The sequence below is a fragment of the Cnephaeus nilssonii genome (assembly GCF_951640355.1).
Source record: "Cnephaeus nilssonii genome assembly, chromosome: 21".
NCBI lineage: Eukaryota > Metazoa > Chordata > Mammalia > Chiroptera > Vespertilionidae > Cnephaeus > Cnephaeus nilssonii.
Window position 1 is genome coordinate 41,805,778 of NC_137092.1, and position 16,569 is coordinate 41,822,346.

The window sequence follows — 16,569 nt, forward strand, 5'->3', positions numbered from 1 at the left end:
ACTTGTCAAATGGGCTGCTGTGAGGCTTGTCTAGGATAGCATAGGCAATGTGCTCATCACGGACCCGGAGCAAAGTAAATGCTCAATGAAGAGAGAGTGTGACACGTATGCACTCGGCCTGGTCTCCATCGACATCCGTCACACCCTGCAAGGACAGTGAGGACGCGAGGAGTGGCAGCTCTCAGGATGTCTGCCTGCCTCCGGTGCCCTTGGCTGTGGCGGGAAGCTGTGTGTTCGGCTGCTTGACAGACACGCAAGGCACCGCAGCTGGCGTGGCTTCTCCAGCAGCTGGGCTGTGACGAGAGGGAATTTGGGTTCTTGAAGGAGGGACAGAGGACGCCACAGTCTCTGTGAAGTGGAATGTGCAGACGGAAGGTGGCCTTGGCGCCAGCACTTGCCCAAGACTCCACAGATTGACGGGCCTGGGCAGCCAGCTTACTCCGAATTGCGTTGATTTTCTTGGTCCACGATGACCTTGAGAAGCTCGTCATGTTTGCAGATGCCTGACCCTCTTCCCGTCCCCCCACCAGCAAAGCAGATGAGGCAGGGGTGCCAGACGCCTCCTCCCGTGGACAAAGCAGACTTTCCACCCCCACCGCTCCTTCCTCCTGGTGACTCGTGGCTCTTGAGACAGCGCCATGCCGCAGGCCTGCTCCGGTGGTGGGTGAGCGAGGTCCATGGAGACCGGGCTTTCCCGTCAGCAGGCTGGCCGAACCACGGGCTGGTGTTTCCCAGTCCTTCCCTGAGGCCTGAGGAAGGAATGGAATCACCTCCTTCTCTGATGAACCCAGGGTCTCTGCCCAGACTCAGTAACCCCCAGTGGGAAGGGCTCAGCAGGGCTGCACCTCTTCCCCAAATGTCACGGGCCTCTCCCCAGCATGGGCACCCCTCCCCCGCTTCCTACACTGTGGAGCAGGGGGCAGGTCCGGCAGAGCCCGCCCCCAGCCAGTTCACTGTCTTTGACCCTGGATGTGCCGAGGAGCAGGGGTGGCAGAAGGAGGACTTCCCTTCGTCTGAGAGACCCCCCGAGAGTGCTTTGCCAGGTGCCTGGGGCACACCTGACCTTGATGTATGTGGTTCGTCCGTGAAGGCGAATTTCTAGGAATAGCAGGCTCGTGATCAAAGGTCCCTGGGAGTTGGGAGAAACTCATATCAGAGTATCTTGAAGGCTAGAATCCTCAAGTTACAGCCTTTAGAACAGAATTCTCAGAACAAGTAAAAGTACCTATTATATCAACTTAAGAAGGAAAGACTATTCAGCTATAATAGCACACCTGTAATTTGCATCAATCATGGATTCATGGAACCCGACCAACCAGCGCTCTCGATTAAGCAGCCTGTGGCATTGAAGTCCTCCTATTGTATGAGAAGGAACTAACCAGGAAATAAGCCAATGTCAACGATGTGTTTCAAGCAACAACCGTGAGAAGGTGTTTCCAGGGTTCGGGCCCCTCAGCCCAGTCGCCTGTGCTCTGCCTCTGGGCAGTGTCCAAAAGACAAGAACCAGGGCGTGCCGGAGGCAGCCACCCATGATTCTCTCATCACTGATGTGCCTTTCTCTCTCCCTCCTCCTTCCTCTCTGAAGTCAATAAAAATAGGTTATAAAAATAATGGAAAACAAGAACCTTAAAAAACACACACTAATTATGCCCACCAACTCTAATCAGTGAACTGGTCACGTTTTCTTTCTCGGTGGTCCCTAGAGGAGCCACCCGCCGTGCAGTGAAAGGAAGCCCAGGCGTGGTGAGATGTGGTGGGATTTCCAGGACGGCTTGTGGGATCGCCTCAGCGTCAGCTCTCCTCGGCGTGGCAGCGCGCGGCGGGCCTCTTTGTCACAGCTTGGCCTGTGTATGGCACAGCAGCGCAGATATTGGGGATACATTAAGAGGGGCCTCCTCTAGCAAAAATGGTCAGCTGTCCAGTTTCTCTCCAGTCCCTGGAATGAATTCCCTTGAAAGTGCTTTCCGGCCCCAGGTTTTGTCTGCTGCTTTTGGGATCTGGCCATGGTGCTGACCACGCATGGGCCCTGCGTCCCTGTTTCCTGTGACTTCTGCACCTGGAGTCCGATTCCTGGGGTAAAGGACCACGTGTCTCCTCACCTGACCACTGCTCGGGAGGGAGCCTTGTGAAGGCAGCTCCGCAGAGTAAGAGAGGAAGGAGGAGGGGACTGGAGCTGACGTGGGTGTCAGGATGTCAGCGAACAGCGTGTCTGGAGATGCTTACCTAGTGAATGGAGGGACATTGCCTCACCTGTGAAGTCCCTTGTCACCCTCAAGAACTGTACCAGCCAGGGCCAACCAGGAGGGCAGAAACAGCTGTCGGCATTCAAAATAGAAAGAGGTCGATACCAAGAGTTGGTCACACGGCTGATGAGATTGTTGAGATGCAAACAGCTCGGGATGGTGAGGCCTGTCACAAATTTGCAACAGAGGAAGCTGCAGAAGGACAGGTGACGTAACCGCTGGGACTTCTGGGGGACGCTGAAACGGCAGTGGGCTTTGCAGGTGTGACTTGAAGACACGGAGGAGAGGCAACCACAGCCAGAGGCTCCTCCCATGGCCGGGGAAGGTCGAGGAAAACCTTTGTTTCTAACTCTCCTCTGACGTCCTTGTAAATGCCTCCCATTGGCTGAACCAGACCGATGCACCTTCTCCTGACACAGAGGAGACCAGGATGGAATCTGAGTGCAAGGAACAGCACTAACCCATCAACTTGGGACACTGGAGGAAGAAAATTGGAGGCTTCTAAAGTGGTGGGTACAGCCCTGGCTGGTGTGGCTCAGTGGATAGAGTGTCAGCCTGTGGACTGAAATGTCCCAGGTTCGATTCCAGTCAAGGGCACATGCCCGGGTTTTGGGCCACATCCCCAGTCAGGAGGCAGACGATCAATGTTTCTCTCTCATCATTGATGTTTCTATCTCTCTCTCCCTCTCCCTTCCTCTCCAATATCAAAATAGTGTCCTGAGCCACAGATTTCTGCATCACAGTCACTGTGGGTTCAATCTCTGCTTATCACTCTTCACTGTTTAAATTACAAAATGATCTAGTTGGTTCTTATTTGATAAGTTTCCCCCAAAGAAAGGAGAGTTCCACAAGAGTAAGGCCAAGGTTCTCAAAGTGTGGGTCCTGAGCCAGCAGCACCAGCCTCCCCTGGGAAATTGTCGGAGGGGTGACGTCCCCGATCCCATCCCACACCTGCTGTGTCGGAGCCCTGGGAGCCGTGGGCCGGCTCTGGGCCCAGCCCAGGTGGTTCCTCCAAGCACAGCTGCGAGCCGCCTGCTGGACTGCCTCCCCAAAGCCGCCATGACGGGATTTGTATCAGTTCAGTGCGGTATCTTTGAACGTTCACACTTAGAGCTTGTGATGCATGATGCTGTTCCTGCCTGAGTGGTTAGAGAATAAGACAACATGAAATTGTCTTCCAGTCTGAATGTCCTGAGTAACTGAAGTATGTGCAGCAGCCGCACGTGCTCTGGGTATTTGGGAAGGGAGACGGGCATGGACAGGAGCTGACGGGGCGACGGGGAAGGTAGGCTTGGACCTTGGTGTTGATGCAGAATTGCGGACCCGAAGGAGGCTGGCCTCACTCCCCGTCTTCCTTGGCTCACGGCTCCATTTTATTGTGTTCTTAGCATTCAGCCTTGTCAGAGACTAAGTTAGGTTTTCATTTTACTCATCGTCTGTCTTCTCCCCTTAGACGCAGGACTTTGTTGATCTTGTCTGCTCCTCCTTGTCCTGTAGGTTTCATAGCCACTGGGGATCTCTAGTAAGTTTATCGGGCACAATAAAAATATTTAAAATATCTTACATTTTTATAGAGTTTTAGAATTTTTCCTCAAAGTGCTTTTACCTACTCCCACTATTTGTGTTAACAATACTATCAGGCTAGCCTGTCAGGTCTTTAGACTACTGATTTTACAAATTGGGAAGGTAGAGCACAGAGAGGTCAGGTCATTTGCCTTAGATCACACAGCTGGTGAGTGGTGGCAGTAAGAACAGAGGCTGAGTGTCTGTTCTCAACTTTCCCTGATCTTTTGAGCCTGCCAGTGGTTTGTGGAACAGACTAGAATCTGAAGGCACAGACTGGCTGGGTGTTGGCCTCAGCTTGCCTGGGTCAAAACCAGGCGTCTCTGCCAAGGGCACAGGCAGGCAGGCCCGCCGTGGTGGTCACCTGGGCAGCGTCTTTCTGGGATTAAGTCCACAGTGACTGTCCAGGCAGGAGTCACTCTGCAGTGGGAACATTTAGATGTTCACCAGCTCCCCCCAACTCCGCAGTCACCTTGAGGAGTCCTTTTCAATTTGGGGAAATAATTAACTCCTTGGCTTCTAACCCTGCCTACACACAATTTCATTTCCTCGAATAATTTGATCCTCCTGAACACATAATTAGTGCAGCAAGATTGGACTCTTCCAAAGAGACTTGGTGTTCGATCCACTGAAGTCGGTCCTGGGAGCAGACCGCAGACCTTATGGATATAAACCGAACGCAGTGTCGTGTATTGTGGGTCACACCCCACGCCCGTGAACTACCGGCGGCCAGCTCTGAGCTTTTACTGAGACTGAGCGCCAAGCCCCAAATATCTGATTCGGCTTGTTTTGAGTGCCCTGGGTTCCCGCTCAGAGGCTGGCCAAGTCAGGATGGTAAAAGGAATGGTTTTTATTTAGTGCATCTCCCCAGGCTCGATTTGAACGCAGTGACGTGGGTGTGGAGAGATTTCTGATGTCCTGATGATCAATATGTCATCGTACATATGCAGATGTGCCAGGGACACTCAGCATTCGCACAGTGCTAGTCAGTTTGAGTTGCATGTGGCCAGGTTCTCATTACAGAGGGGGAGGAGGAAGTGATAGAAAAACTCAAAGAAGAAAAGATACAGAGTGTGTGAGTTTGTGGGTGTGTACGCATGTGTGTACGTGTGCATGCGAGTGTGTATGTGTGTGCATGTGTATATGTGTGCATGTGTGTGCACGCACATGTATGTGAGTATGCATGCGAGCGAGTATGAGTGTGTGCATATATGAATGCATGGGCGTGCATGTGTGAGTGCACGTGTATGCATGTGTGTGACTGAATGTGTGTGCATGTGTACTACTGTACATGTATGTGTGCGTGTATATGCATGTGTGACTATGCATGTGTGTGACTGTATGCATGTGTGAGTGTGTGCATGCATGTGAGTGTGTGCATGAGCACGAGTGTGCATGTGTGCAAATACGTACATGCATGCATGCATGTGCATGCATTTGAGTGAGTGCGTGCACGTGTGTGTACATGTGTGCATGTACGTGGATGTGTACGTGCGCATCCATGTGTATGCATTTGCATGTGTGACTGTGTGCATGTGTGTGTGCATAAAGCCCATTTGCACGCGGAAAGGCCGGGTCTGATCCAGATCCACAGTAATTGCACCATCACTGTCCTGTTTCCTGTAAACCTCTGGAGCACAAGGTTCCCCTTCCTGGGCAGCAGCCAAGCTGGGGAGAGGGGCGTCCAGGCCGTGGCGGGCGGCCAGCACTCCCGAGTGGAGCCCAGCTCCCCTGGGGCCTGTGGGATGGCTGAGCTGGCATGCCCTGGTTCTGACCCAGCACCCGCCCCCAGCCTGGCACAGAATCCCCATCCAAAGTGGTCATGGCTGAACAAAGGTGTCTTTCTTGGGACACTACCTCGGGCCTGACTCGGGAGTGCAGCGTGGCCTCTGTGTGCTGTGGCTGGTGCGCCGGGGCAGAGACCTTCCCTGGGTGGGGCTGGCAGTGGGGGCTGTGCTCAGGAGGGAGGGGACTAGTGGGGGACCTGGACTTAAAGTAGGCTCTGTCCCTTTGGGGCTGAAAGAGTGGCTCTTCCAGGAGGCACTCAGGTGCACGATCAGGCCCCTGAACGCCTGCCCCGTGAGCCCTTCTGTCCTCACCCTGTAATAACTGTGACCCGGCCCAGCTGGGCAGCTCCTGATAATCGGATCTCCACGGGCCGGTCAGGTGGGCGGGGGAGGGGAGTCAGCGCTCCCAGCTGTGTGCCTCTGGGCCAGAGGCCACCCCTCCCCTGGCCTCAGTTTACTCATCTGTGAACAAAGGCTAATACCCATTTCCTGCCGTAATGAAACAATGCGTTGTAAAGGCTGCCGCGTCTGATTCAGGCCAGCGTGGGAGTTTCCGTATTGCCTCTCGGGTGAACAAGGGCTTCCCGGCCCTTGAAGGTGCGCTCTGGACATACAGTGCCCCCTTCTCCTGTGACCTGGGTTGTGTCAGTCATTTGTCATTCGAGTGACACCTGCACCATGTCCCCTTCCCCAACGCCCTCCCGTGGGCGATTATTCGGGTGCGGGGTCTCTTTCCTCTGAAGCTGGGACTCTGAGAGCAGGGGCGGGTGTGGCACCGTCTCTGTCCCAGGAGTCCTTGTGCCGAGCCCCCATACTGGCTTACTGAGCAAATGACAAAAGGAACGGGTCCCGGTGCGGTCTCGGGCCGGCTTTGGGTCTCAGGGGAGACCCCGTGGGGAATCGTGGGGAAGGCAGTTTCCACACAGTAGCTGCTGGGACTGCCCTTCTCGGGACCCTCGCTGGTCGCCTGCGGGATTTTAACTGCTGCCTCGTCCCGCTGGAGCACAGCTGTGCCTGGGAGATGGGGCCCAGCCTCATAGCTTCCCTGCCTCCTGTCTTGGCAAATTCTTCCTGCCCCCCCCCCCCCCCACAAGCCCAGCCTTCCCCCACTCGGCCAGGCTCACCTGAGGCCCGCTCCCGCCTCTCCCTGCCGCGGCAGGCGGGGCTCTGGCCTCCCTCCCCTCGCCTCCTGTGCCGAGCTCAATCTCTCTGGCCCAGGTTATGGGCGCTGGGGTTTTTCCAGCCACCCGAGATGAACCTTCCAGGCCCCACAGGTAGCCTTTCATCTGTGGCTGTTCATGTCATAAACGGTGGGAGGCTGGCCAGGGGAAGCAACAGCCCTGAGCCGTTCCAGACTTTTTCTTTATGAGAAAAGGGGAGAGAAAGGCCCTGGGATGTGTGTTTCAAAGTTTGTGCCAAGCAAATCCATTTCCCTCGGCCCGCTGTGCGGAGACCTCATGTCTGCACGCCCCACGAGGGTCAGGGGGTGCTGCGTGTGTCCAAGTGGCTTCCCCGGGGCCGACATTAGTCGTGGGAGATGCTATGGTGCTTTCATCTCTGCGGGGGGCGGGGGGGGCGGGCGGGGAGGTCAGCTTAAACGACAAGGGGTCGCTGGGCTGCATTGGGGTGGGAGGCCTCTGGCACTGAGAGGGGCCCCCCTGCCCCGCTCCCGCTCCTGCAGGCGTTTCTTCTTGTAGTGGGCAAATCGATTTGTGTGTATTGCAGGCACGGCCCGTTTTCCTGGAGAAGCGGGGGTCAGAGTCAGGCTGAGAGAGGCCAGAGCCTCGGTGACATCAGGCAGCCTGGGACTTCCCGGGACAGTCGGGGCACTTCTGTGCCCATAATATGGACAGGAGCCAGGTGCTGGGAACTGGGGCCTGTCTTCCCCTGGCAGCTGGGTTGTGCCCTCTGCCTGCACGTTGGGAGGTGCCAGGGGCCCTCCAGCTCTCCCCCGGGGGGACCTCTCGCTGGGAATGGCCAGGACACCTGCCACTCCGTGGCGACTGGTGGGTGGAGGCCTTTCTGTTACGTGTGTCACTGGCTGTGGAGAGAACACAGCAGCCTCCGGCACTGTCTCCTCCGTGTCGAATGACCAGTGCTTGCTGCCCAGTGCCGAGCCCGGAAGGGTGGGCCAGGAGGTCAGGAGGGCCTAGAGTAGGGCCCTGGTGGCACACAGTGGCCCACAGCGGTGCCCACTCGTGTCTGCGGCTGCCTTCGCGAGATGACAGCGAAGTCGGCAGCTGCAATGGAGACCGTGGACCTGCGAGAGTAAAACCGTTGCTCTGGCTGTTTACAGAGAAGGCCGCACACCCTCGTCTAGAGCGTGACGTGATTCCTGGAGGGCACGGGGGGCTGGGCAGAGAGAGGAGAGGTGGGGCGGCGAGAGGAGGCCGCAGAGGGAGAAATGTACCCCAAAACAACAGCACTGGCAGAGCACCAACCCGAGCCTCGTCCCTCTCTCCCTGCCCCCTCCTCCTGCCCCTCCCAGCCTTCCTCTTCCCACCTTCCCATCCTGAGAACCAGTGTTCTCACCCGTCTCTTCTTCGGGAGGCGAAGAGAATGCGTGAGCTGCCACCTGTGGTCTCCCCAGAGAAAAGGGAGCGTCTCTCCCACACGGGCCCCAGACCCTAGAAGCAGCCCCCCAGGGAGCGTGAGGCCAGTGGGCTGGGCAGGGGCCAGGGAAGAGCGTGCCCCGTGCCGGGGGCTCATCCCTTCAGAAGTTCTCGTGTGTGGCTCACTGCTTCGGGAGTTGAAGGGATTCCCAGAAATGTGAGTAATGCAGTTGTCTGTCCATCCGCAGTTAGCTGTGTACGCGGGTGATCTCCTCAGGTCCTGGGGGTCCTCTCTCCAGGTCTAGATTGAGCAGTGACACCTACACAGTAATGACAGCAGACTGGCATTTATTTTACGCCAAGCAGCATTCTGCGTGCCTTACCTGTCAGCTCTCTGAATCCTCTCAACACCCCAAAGAAGGAGGTTCTCTTACACCCGGTTTTGCAGTAAGGAAACGGAGTTGTAGAGCGCTAAGCCACTCCCCCTCCCGTGGTCCCGGTGAGGACACACACGGGGAGGACCGTCTCGCTGAGGGTGCCTCTCAGCCCTGCCAGGGGCCGCCCCATCGGCACACCGAGCACCAGCGTGGCACTCCAGCGTAAGCCTCGGAGGCGTGGGCCGAGCGCCTCTCAGGGAATCGCAGCTCCAGGCAGTGGCTGCGAGGGACACCCCCTTTCTGCTTCTTTCAGGCAAAAGTGACGATGAAGACAGTCTCTGCAAGGCTGCCCACGGGGCAGGGAAAGGAGCCGCCGAGGACGGCAAGGACCATAAGCGCCCCAAACGGCCCCGGACCATCCTGACCACCCAGCAGAGGAGGGCGTTCAAGGCCTCGTTTGAGGTGTCGTCCAAGCCGTGCAGAAAGGTACAGGAGGGAAGAGGAGGGAAGAAGGGCCCCGCCCGCTTTTACATGGTCGCCCCACTCCTCTGGCGTGGTCACGGGCACCTGGGGTCAGGGCAGCGGGAGGCTGCTCGGTCTGGGCAGTGGCCTTGAGCCTGGTGGGGGACTCCGGGGTCTGAGGCTGTGGCCAGGCCTCTAGCAGAACCGCCCGAGCTTTTGTGTGAGCGTGCCACTCCGCTGGCCGCATGCTCACACCCGTCACTCCGGGAGATCAGTGGGAATAACACGGTGCCACTTGGGGTGACCACGGTGCTGTGACCGAGAGCCACGCTGCAGGGCTGGTGGTCTGCTCTGGTTTTGCTCCCGTTTGTTCCTCTTGGGGAGGTGACCTGGGGAGTCTGTGTGTCATTTCCTCGACTTTGGCTGTTGAATGGCATTCCGCCATCCGGATGGGCCATCGTTTGTTCGTTCACTCACTTGTTATGGATCAGGCGGCTGTGAATTTTCATGAAAAGCAAAAAACAAAACACAGCAGAGGTTGAATGAGAGACACTTACTTCTCTCAGGCGTCACGGTCTGGAGGTGACAGTCCTAGGCTGCTGGGCCGCCCTGCTGATGTGCTCACTCAGGGAGCTCCTCCCGAATCCAAGCAGCAGGCTGTGCCGCTCCGGCCCCTCGACGTGCGTCTGCACAGAGGGCAGATATTTAAACCAGCTCTTCAGGGTGGGGGTCCCCATCGCCCCGCTCTGCAGGGCCCCAGGGCGTGTGCCTGCCCCAGAGTGTCTGCTCTTCTGGAATCTGGAAGGCCCGTCTCAGTCTTTTTGGGCCAGGCTCACGTGGGGTAACTGAATATGAGTGTTCGTGAAACACATAGTCACCCAGAGCTATAGGGGACAGAACCGAAAACTTAGGTGAGTGAATTAGGACAGGAGAAGAGGGCAAGCGAGAACCGCTTGTGTTTTGCTTGGTGGCCTTCACCCCAAGTTCTCCTTGAGTGGGTCAGTGCGCACGCGTTGTGGTCGGCTGGGCACAAGCTTTGCGAAGGTCCGAGAGCCATCTGAAGGCCTGCTTTCCAGAGTCGGAGACGCCCCAAAGACCTCTCGTTCACCTCCAAGTGGACACTTATTCCTCCCTGTTTGCCTGGGGAGACCCTCTCTGTTCTCGTGCTTCGATCTGGCTGCACGTCGGGCAGTGGCTGGTGCCGGTACCAGACCCCTCAGGCCGCCTGCGCTCTGCATAGAGTTCCCACCTTTCCCCAGACACCATGCTTCGTGTTTCTAATGCTCTGTTTTTTTCCAGGTGAGGGAGACGCTGGCTGCAGAGACAGGGCTGAGCGTCCGTGTGGTCCAGGTGTGGTTCCAGAACCAACGAGCCAAGGTAGCTGGCACTTCAGCCTGCCTGTTGGGGGGGGGGGGGGTTCCTGGGACGGGAGAGGGGGACCGTGTCCTGGCCGACAGCGTTCCGACCAGCTCATTCATGGAGCGTTCCCTCGACTTCGAGATTCTGCTCTCAACAGTCATCTCAGGCCCAGCCGCGTGCGGCTGCGGAGTGGTGGGCATTTGTCCTGGTGAAATGGCCTTTGTTTTTCTAGTGGCCAGGACTGTGGGCCTGGCCAGCCGTGTGCGTGAATAAGTGTCTTCCTGTGCCTTTTGGGAAAAGCAGGTTCTTTAAGTCACATTAGTTTAACCCAGACCCAAAGTTCTTTTCAGATGTCAGAGAGAAACCTACAGGGCACACGTATGACTGTTCTACCTCGACATGATGGCCTGTGGACGCCTTCCCGCCTCTCCCAGGGCAACAGCCCCCCCCCCCCCCCCCCCCCCCCCCCCCCCGTGTAGGCCACGTCTTCATAGTGCCGGCTGCATTCTCCTGGGCAGGCCTTTACTGTAAATGTTTTTATTGATTTGAGAGAGAGAGGAGGAAGGGAGGATAGAGATAGAAACATCATCAACCAGCCACCTCCTACACCTGCCCCCCACCAGGGATCAGGCCTGCAACCTGGGCTTGTGCAATGACCAGGAATCGAACCGGTGACCTCTTGGTGCATGGGTTGACTCTTAATCACTGAGCCACACTGGCCGAGCACACAGTCTTTTACTTTAGACCTGAATTCACGTGTCCTGTGGCCCATTGCTTGAGAGCCCTGAGCATCAGGGGGCGACGGACTACAGCTCGCTATCTGACATAACGGTTTAAGGAGCATGTGCCTCCCTGAATTTCTCGGAGCACGCCGTTAGGGTGCCTTCCGTGGTCCTTCCCGTGGAAGGATTTCATGGCTCGGGTGTGAAGGGCCGGCAGCCTGTGGAGTCACGTGGCATGGAGCACATGCGGAGCTCTGGGAAATCTTGTAGTGGAGAATTATTTTGTAACCTAGTGTCTCCACGCACACACTCCAGGTGGATATTAGTATCTCATGGAACCCTCGCCGTTCACGGAACATAGTTTGAGAAACACTGGGTCACAGTGTTCCTTCAGGAGGTGTGTGCCCTCTTGGTCTTTGGGGTGAGCTCCTTGCCTGGAGGCCTGACCCTCCCAGTGGGTCCGCAGACCCGAGGGCCAGCAGGTCGGGGAGTGATGCGGACAGCCTCTGGGCTCACCCCAGCTCCCACCCTGTGGGCAGCCCCTGCCAGGCTGCAGGCCCCCTCCCCGCACGCAGACCTCACATAAAACTCAAAACATCAGCAGCAAGTTTTGTTTGTGGGGAGGGACTCGCTGCTCCTGCTGAGACACCATTGCTGCCCAGCCGCTGCCATTCCACAACGGCAAAGCACCGACGCCTAACTCCAGGCGCTGCTCCTCAAACGTGGCTCCGTTCGAGTCACCTCTGGGGGCGTGTTCCTGCCGTGCATGTGGCCCGTCCACGAGGCCTGAGCCCCTGCAGGTCCCCTGCCGTCTAACTGGGGTTCTCTCTGCATCAGATGAAGAAGCTGGCCCGGCGGCAGCAGCAGCAGCAGGACCAGCAGAACACGCAGCGGCTGAGCTCGGGTAAGGGCCCTAACGCCGTCCACGCCGGGGCCGGACTCCCCTGCCCCAGCCTCCAGCCGCCCCGCTTCCGGACGGCCCCTGTGGGCTCCCAGACGCCCTGGCCTCGCCGTGTGGGTGGGGCCTTGCATGGGAACTGAGCCCGAGGAGCTGTGACCGGTCGGCACCGCTGCAGCCCGGACCTGCCTGCGGGAGGTGGCGCTAGGCTTGCCCAAGCCCCTGCCCTGGCCCTGCCCAGTGTCGGGACCGTGAGGACGGCCTGCAGCGCCTCGTCCTCCCAGTCCTCCGTCCTCCGGGCAGATCAGCCCCATGGAAGCGCGGCTGTGACTCCGCCTTTGCCAAAATTACGTAAAAGGGGGGAGATGATGACAGTAAACGAATAATTGCCTGCTTTGCGGAGCAAGTTTCTAGTTCACAGCCCGGCTCCCACCTGCTGGCCTGACGCTCACAGCAGCCACCCCGAGGCCAGCGGCGACGGTACTAAAGGGTCCACAGGGCTGACCGAGGCCCCACGTGAGGAAGGGGCCCATCGGGGACCGAGACCCCTCTCTCTGATTCGAAGTTCCTGCATGAATCTCATTTTTTTAAACTATATTTTTTAATTGATTTCAGAGAGGAAGGGAGAGGGAGAGAGAGATAGAAACATCAATGATGAGAGAGAATCATTGATTGGCTGCCTTCTGCACGGGGATTGAGCCTGCAACCCAGGCATGTGCCCGAACTGGGAATCGAACCCTGACCTCCTGGTTCATAGGTCAGTGCTCAGCCACTGAGCCACGCGGCCGGGCTGAACCTCCTTTTTAAATGAGGACTGGGGAGGGAGTGGAGGACAGGTGTGGGAGTCCTCAAGGAAGCTCAAAGCACTAAATCAAGAAGGACGATTTTAGAACAACGTCACTGTGGAAGCGATATGGCCCAACTCAGCCATCCGTTCGGCAGATCCCCAAATGGCCTGCGTGCTCCTGAGACGGGTTCTCACACGGCCCGTCACCTGCACGTGGGCCACCTGCACCTGGTGCAGCACAGACTGGCTGCTAAGGCCCGGGGCGGGGCCTGGGAACCTGCATGTTTAGCAGCTCCGGCTGCTGCTGGTCTGCGGCCACACTCGGAAGGCGTCGGGGGGGCGGGGTTCTGGTTCTCAGGCCCTGAGCAACGCTCCTTGTCCCTGGGCGGACCCGGCCTTGCCTTGTACTGGGCTCAGCCCAGGACGCCACTTGGCGGCCCAGAGTTCCCTAGCTCCTCACGGCGGCTCTCGGGAAGGGTCAGGAAACCGCAGGTGCCGGGGAGGTGGAGCCCACCTGACGCCCGCGCAGCTCCACGCTGTGCTGCTGGCGCTGGGACAGCCCCGCCCCCACGTGCTCGGGCTGTGTGGCCCTGGGGTGGGGAGTGGGGAATGAAGCCTGAGGGCCCTAGTGCTCAGGACCCTGGGAAGGTCAGAGGGTCGCGGACATGAGGGCTTTAGGGGGCCCGGCAGGTGGACTCCACATGGACCGCCAGGCCCAGGGGAGAAGAACTGAAGCTCCTGTGCTGACCTGGGGGACGTTTAGGCAGCACTCAGGGCCCCAAGGCAGGCTCTGCGAGCTCACGGGGCCGTGACCAGGACCCACAGCAGGCGTGCAGGTGGCGGGGCTGCATCGTCCTGTCTCACAGGGTTCTGCGCGCAGACGGCAGCTTGATGTCCCAAAGCACAAGCACATGGTCTCACGGGACCTTCATATCAGCCCGGCGAGGTCGCTGGCCAGTGTCACGACCCCGCCTGACTTAGGGGCTCCTGTGGGTGATGCCGGAAGGGTCTTTAGAGGTGCCCCCTCCAGGGCTGTGCACCTGAGTGGACCCTCAGATGCCTTTGTTTCAATGGCATAGTCCAGGACGCTCTCCAAGGGACGCTGATGCCCTTGTAAGGCACAGGCTGGGACCCGCCGGTCAGTTCACGTCTGTCCCCTCGGTGAATGGGAAACCCGGACCCGGGAAGTCAGAAATGACGTAGCCGTGGTCGCACAGCTTGTGTGGTCACACCCTCCTTGACGAGATGCTCGTCCCCTGGTGGCCACAGCCTGCAGTCCCCTTGGTCACTGAATGGGCTGACCCGGGTGTGACCCCGAGGCTAGGTCTTACAGGATGTGGCGGTTTCTGCTCCCTGCTCTCTGGAATCACCAGCTCTGGGGAAGCCAGCTGCCACATTGTGAGGCCACGTAGGCAGCCCTGTGTGGTCCACGGGGTCAGGCTACGGGGTTCCCAGGGCCAGCCCAGACTCCTGGGCTGCCCCCGCCTGCCCTTCACTCTCTTCTCTGTCTGGAGCCACAGCAAAGGCCGGTGCCGGGCGGGGCACTGGAATGGGGGCCGTGATGTTCGGAAGATGCTCTGTGTCCCCCGCCCGGCGGGAGATGCGGGCTGCCTGTGAGGGTGACCTGGCTTCTTTGTCCCGCAGCTCCGACGAACGGCGGCGGGAGCACTGGGCTGGAAGGCATCATGAGCCCCTACACGGCCCTGCCCACCCCGCAGCAGCTGCTGGCCATGGAGCAGGGCGTGTACAGCGCGGACCCCTTCCGGCAGGGCCTCACCCCGCCCCAGATGCCTGGAGACCACATGCACCCCTATGGTAAGAGGCCTCAGCCCCGCCCCTCAGTAAGTGAGGAAACAGGACCTCCCTGCGGTCACAGGTGCATGTGGTCCTACCTCTAGGATGACCCTCCGCAATGCTCACCTTTGGTTTAATGATATTTTCCAAGGAAGCACTCAGTTCAACTGGCCCCAGCCCCACCCTCCGAGTGGCCCCTGCTGGCCCACAGGCCGCCACCCCACAGGGGCCATCACAACTTGCTTGTGTGCGTGTCTTTCCTGCCCAAACACATCCGCCCGTTCCCAGCTGCCCCCTGAAGCTGCAAAGCCCAACGAGGCCCAGGAAGTACTGCTGGGTCAGCCACACGCAGGGGCCACCGCAGAACGCCCGGCACTCAGTTCACCAGCGCTGTCTCCGTTCATTCCCCCTCAGCGCCGCTTAGCTGTCAGTTTTAAGTAGGAGGTGGTGCTTCCCGCCTGCGTGGTTGAACGTCACGACCTTCCTCCCTGAGAGGGACCGGCGTCTGTCAGCCCGTCAGCATGATCTAGGCAGGAGGCCCGAGGACAGCGAACTTTCACGGGAAGAAAATCGATAAAAGCAGAGAAAACGCTGTTCTCCTTGGACCACATGGACACCTGTTCGCTTCTCCTGGAATTCCTGAAGCAGAAGCTGACCTGTGACGTGAAAAGAACCCCAATTCCCACGCCCACCCACCAGCACTGGGGTTTAAATGCTGGTGTGTGGAGAGCTGAGCCCCTGTACTCGCCAGTGGCTGGGCGAGCTCTGGCTGGATGGCTGGAGTTGGACCTCAGGGCCAGATACCGGGCAGCAGTTTACGCGAGGTCAGCGGCCTGGGCAGCAGCCACCTCCCGGTGAGATCTGCACACGGAGCCCCGAGAGCTGAGAACAAAGTCTGATTGGCAAGCCTTCAAAACAGAGCATCTGAGACGTGCCGCAGCTCCCACGTGTGGTCAAACAAGTTCTTGTTTGCCTCCATTTTAAAAGACCCCCCTACTCTTCACATAGGCCCTGTCTGCCCTCAACGCGTCCGATAAACCCCAGTGCAGGCCGGGCCCTCTGCGGTCCTCGCTGACCCACCGCGATCGTGGCGTTGGCTTCCGTAGGGGACCCGTCGTCACTCCACGGCTGTGGAAAACAGGGCAAATAAATGCCTTTTTGCAGATTCTTAAATTTCCTTTCCCAGGGGTCTTATTACATACAGGCCCATGAGGAACCCTTTAGTAAAATGAATCATTAAAGCCGCGTGACAAGCCCAGTAAACTGGTTTTCCCTGCCCCGTTGACTTGGAGTGGAGGCGAAGGGCATGCGCCTCTGGTTGTCACGTGGCCTCCAGCCGGCCCGTCGGGGGTCACCTTCCGCTTGCCTGCATACAGATGCGGGAGGCAGTGCCCGCGCACCTGAGTGCGCTGTCACGGAGGGGAGGTGATTGACCGTCTGCCCTCTGTTTTGCCTGTGCTCAGCTTGGTGTTCTGGCGTGTTTTCAGTTGTTGCACTTCAGACATGAGCCCCGGGAGACTAGAGGCCTGTGGACAGGGACTCTGTCCGTGTAGCCTCCCCTCGGCACCCCCACCCCAGAATGCTGGATGCTGGTGCGTTTCTCAGCACCCAGGGGAGTCCCTGCTTTCAGACCCTCACGCCTGTGTTTCATCTTCATTTCAGGTGCCGAGCCCCTTTTCCACGACCTGGATAGTGACGACACCTCCCTCAGTAACCTGGGTGACTGTTTCCTAGCAACCTCGGAAGCCGGGCCCCTGCAGTCCAGAGTGGGGAACCCCATTGACCACCTGTACTCCATGCAGAATTCTTACTTCACCTCTTGAGCCTCCCCCAGAGCTCGGTGGCTGGGCTCCGTATGGAACACCACACGTGGGAGGGCCGCTGGCTGCAGGGCCGGAGGCCAGGACGAGGCGGCGGGGGAGGGTGTCTTGTCGGAGATGCTGCCGAACGGGGTGGTTGGCATTTCCAAAGACTGGATGCATAACAGATCGCATAGTTTAATGTTCCTAATAAGAGTCTTAGCGT

General features: G+C 58.4%; 1 protein-coding gene across 1 annotated transcript in view; it reads left to right on the forward strand.

Annotated features, from left to right (window-relative positions):
• Window positions 1-16,367, forward strand: part of LMX1A (LIM homeobox transcription factor 1 alpha) — a gene marked incomplete at both ends in the record, with an annotated part of 114,844 nt that extends 98,477 nt beyond the window's left edge. The window contains 5 exons of the mRNA XM_079761658.1: window positions 8,836-9,008; window positions 10,284-10,361; window positions 11,903-11,969; window positions 14,395-14,565; window positions 16,207-16,367. Coding sequence (XP_079617784.1) covers window positions 8,836-9,008; window positions 10,284-10,361; window positions 11,903-11,969; window positions 14,395-14,565; window positions 16,207-16,367 — 650 coding nt within the window. The remainder of the gene's footprint in view (window positions 1-8,835; window positions 9,009-10,283; window positions 10,362-11,902; window positions 11,970-14,394; window positions 14,566-16,206) is intronic.
• Window positions 16,368-16,569: the final 202 nt, after the last annotated feature.